The sequence below is a fragment of the Penaeus chinensis genome, chromosome 11, assembly GCF_019202785.1.
Source record: "Penaeus chinensis breed Huanghai No. 1 chromosome 11, ASM1920278v2, whole genome shotgun sequence".
Classification (NCBI taxonomy): Eukaryota; Metazoa; Arthropoda; class Malacostraca; order Decapoda; family Penaeidae; genus Penaeus; species Penaeus chinensis.
Window position 1 is genome coordinate 43,720,666 of NC_061829.1, and position 3,877 is coordinate 43,724,542.

A 3,877-nucleotide genomic window follows, 5' to 3' on the forward strand; every position below is an offset into this window, starting at 1 on the left:
ATACGAACATAAAAATGTATACACATTTACTTAAAAACAGAACACACACTACGTCCACAAAAATAGTTTCTTATTCGTTCATGTATTTTATGTTTCTGCATCACAGTTTAACACAGAGATGATTCTCATACAACAACACATATATCAGATATTCACAGCAATGTCATCATAACAAATTATGGTTAAAAAAAAATAATAATTTACCCGTCAAGGAAAGCATACTCCGTTCACCGTTGTCATTTATGGTCTCAGATTTCACATAGAGGTGATACTTGAGCCATTCCCTGAAAGCAAAAAAATATATAATAGTACTAATACCACTCCCTAAAATAAAATAAATTGATAAAAAAAAGCGTTAAGGATGCGGATACAATTCCCAGAAAAAAAAAGAAAAAAAAACATTCAGGATATTGGTATCATTCCCTGAAAAAAAAACATGGGTGCCATTAATGAAAGAAAAAAAAAAGTTACCGATACTAGTGCCACTCCCTAAAAAAGAAACAAGGATACGGGTGCCATCCCCCTGAAAAAAAAATGAGGATATAAGTGCCATTCCCTTAAAAAAGATAATAAGCATACAAGCGCCATTCCCTGAAGGGGAGAAAAAAACGTTAAGGTTACGAGTGCCATTTCCTGAACAAAAATCTTTAAGGATACTACTGCCAGTCCCTGGGGTAAAATAATAAATAAAATAAAACAAATAAAATTATAACTATTATTGCTGCCACTTCCTGAAATAAGAAAAAAAAGAGAACGTTAAGGCTGCAAGTGCCATTCGCTAACAAAAAAACAAAAAAAATAAGGAAACCGGTGCCATTCCTTAAAAAAAAATATATATATATACATATATATAGAAATAAAGATGCGGATGTCATTCCCTAACAGGGAATAAATAAACACGAAGATATTAATGTCCCCCTCCAAAAAAAGTACGTTAAGGATACGCATGCCATTCCCTGAAAAATAATAATTTAAGGATATTAGTACCCCTCCCATAAATAAACACTAAGGATTTTGGTACCACTCACTAAAAAAAAAGGATACTGGTACTGGAAGAAAGAAAGAAACGTTGAGGATACTGGTGCCGTGATAAGTAAGGAGTCAAAAAGGAAAGGAATGGCAACGGTTATGGAAGAACTAAAGTAAAGGTTAATATCAAAAGCTGCAATAAAAAACATGAAAAATATGAAAACCATTCCTTGAAAAAAAAAACGTTAAAGAAAGAAAGACAGGTAGAGAGAAAAAGAAGAAAGAAATTATACAGAAAGAATAAAATACGAGAAACAGACAAAGAAACAAAAACATAAAATCAAATAAAAAGGAATATACACGAACAATGGATGAAAGGATTGATTAAGCAAACACATGACTACATTGAATCATAATGATATAAAGAAAGAAAAAAGTAATTCGAACATAAGGAAATAGTAGACAACGACTAAAAAAATCATCTAAATACATAAATGAATAATGAGTGAGAATTACTGATTAAAGAATGAGAACAATAAGTAAAAATAGCTACAATCATCGCAAGGATAAATAGACAAAATATACAAGTAAATACGACGGATAAAATAACCATCCATAAATAATAATAATAATAATCATAGTAATGATAATGACAGTAATAATGATAGTAAGTATTAAAATAATAATAATAATGATAATGTTATTAATGATGATAATATTAATAACAGAAATAACGGTGATAATGATAGTAATATTAATAACAATGATTATGAAAATAGTAATAATAATGATGATTTTAGTAATAATAAAAATATAAATAATAATATGATAATGATATAATGCAACCTATATTGTTTATACTCACCACTCTTCGCTTCGTAAGGAGGTGGAGAGTTACATTTGTATCACTCTGATTCAATAAAAAATATTTTTCTTATTACATTACATTACTCTCCATATGAAGTGGATATCGCATAAGAGTTTGCGTCTTACCGTATCCACCGCGAGTGAGCTACTTGTTACTTTATTATATCAACAAATTAAGATACACCGCATTTTCTTTCTTTATTTTTCAGCCTTTAAAATTATATCATGGACGTACAGAACGCTTTTGAAGACACTCATCCCAGCTATTCCAACACCATGTCATATGATTCGAACACATTGGAAATTCTTACCATATGGTTCCAGCGACCGCCATGATTGACTTCATATCTTGATAGCTGATGAATCGCTATAAAGGCACAGAAACATTGTATGTACCCCTACAATAAAAGGTTTTGTCGAGAAACTTACAATGCAATTCATAGTTAATTAAAATATAAATCCCTATCTGAGACTACATGAAATATATCTAAAAAAATACCCTGCTCTGATTAGCTGGCTGGGGTGTATCAAACCGTGTCAAGGTGAAGTAATACATTTTGTTTCAACACGTTCCGATAATGTACACAAAAAGGGCAAACACGTAACAGAGTGTATAACAGTGTTAAGGGTTTCGGAAATGTTGGAAAAAAAAAAAAACCGAAGTGGACGAAAGAAACTAATTTTGTTGTCATGGAATCTCTTTATAGTGCTGAATCATTTGAAGAGGGTGGTGTTCTAAGAAGGGGATATCGATCAGGCTGATATTGCAATCGAAGTTAATGAGACACCAGAACTCAAGTAACAGCATTGGTGATACAAGAAAAGACAAAAAATAACATCATGTTTCGGAAAGTCGATCAGAAGAGAAGAAGTAAGGAAACACAAAAAGAAAATAAAGCCATTAATAATATATACCACTCAGTAGATATCAGTAGACTAACAACCACATTAAAGCAGCTAAAGAAACAAGGGGAAAAACAGGCCCCTTGATGGAAACGACGTATAGGAGATATAAAGAACTTAAAAAGAAATCTATCAACATACTTGAAGAAGATTGGTAAGAGAGGAAAGCGAAGGTTAAAAAATTGGGTGATAAGTAAGGAGTCAAAAAGGAAAGGAATAGCAACGGTTATGGAAGAACTAAAGTAAAGGTTAATATCAAAAGCTGCAAGGATAAAGAGGTATGTAGACATAGTAAGCTAACACTACAGACAGAATCTAATGTTTGCAAGTAAGCAGATATTTTTTTTTTTTTTTTTTTTTTAGATCTAAACGGGGGAGCTAGTGGTGAAAGTATAATACCGGATGCTGAAATATGGAGCATAAGGAAAAAACATTTAAGGCAAGCTGAATGATTGTGTGAGCTGAAAAAAATAAAAATAAAAATAAAATAATAATGCGAACATGGCTGAGCTGGAGATCACAGCAGAGATGGTTAAGAAACAGAGTAGAAGGATCCGTAATTGGAAGGCCCCAGGGATCAAGCAACAGTCATCTTGCATGAGAAAACAGCAAATCAGTTGAATGAAATTATAAAGGTGCAAACAGGTTACCTGAGTGGATGACTTAGGGGGAGAACTGTGTCATGTCAGAAGGCTGCAGCTAAGGAAAGTACAGTTGATAATTATATAACTATTTCCTGCCTACTCTAAAAGTTACTAACAGGCACGATTAGAGAAGAGATGTATGATTTCATAGAAATACAGAAAAGATTACCAGTTGAGCAGAAGGGCTGTCGGAACAGAGACGAATTTCTGATACTCAAAACAGTGCTGAAAGTTTGTAAAAGGAGTAAGACTAATCGCGTTATTGTGTGTACTGATTACAACAAGGCATATGATGTGCCCCATAGTTGGATAAGTGAGTGCGTGGAAATGTTTGGGATGGCAGAATTTCAGAAATTTCATGAGTTGATAATATGCGATTATGGAAGCTAGGATTGATATCATCTGCTGAAAGTTTGAGAGATACGAATATTTAGAGAGGAATTTTCGAGGGTACAGCCTATCTCTATTACTATTTATGTTATGTGTGATTCCAA

At 32.6% G+C, this 3,877-nt stretch overlaps 1 protein-coding gene across 1 annotated transcript in view; it reads right to left on the reverse strand.

Annotated features, from left to right (window-relative positions):
* Positions 1 to 2,392, reverse strand: part of LOC125030493 (glycoprotein-N-acetylgalactosamine 3-beta-galactosyltransferase 1-like) — a 16,072-nt gene extending 13,680 nt beyond the window's left edge. Inside the window, exons 1-3 of the mRNA XM_047620535.1 lie at positions 2,336 to 2,392; positions 2,148 to 2,203; positions 205 to 284 (exon numbers count right to left, since the gene is read on the reverse strand). Of these exons, the coding sequence (XP_047476491.1) occupies positions 205 to 284; positions 2,148 to 2,203; positions 2,336 to 2,392 (193 nt within the window). The remainder of the gene's footprint in view (positions 1 to 204; positions 285 to 2,147; positions 2,204 to 2,335) is intronic.
* Between the last annotated feature and the right edge of the window lie 1,485 nt (positions 2,393 to 3,877).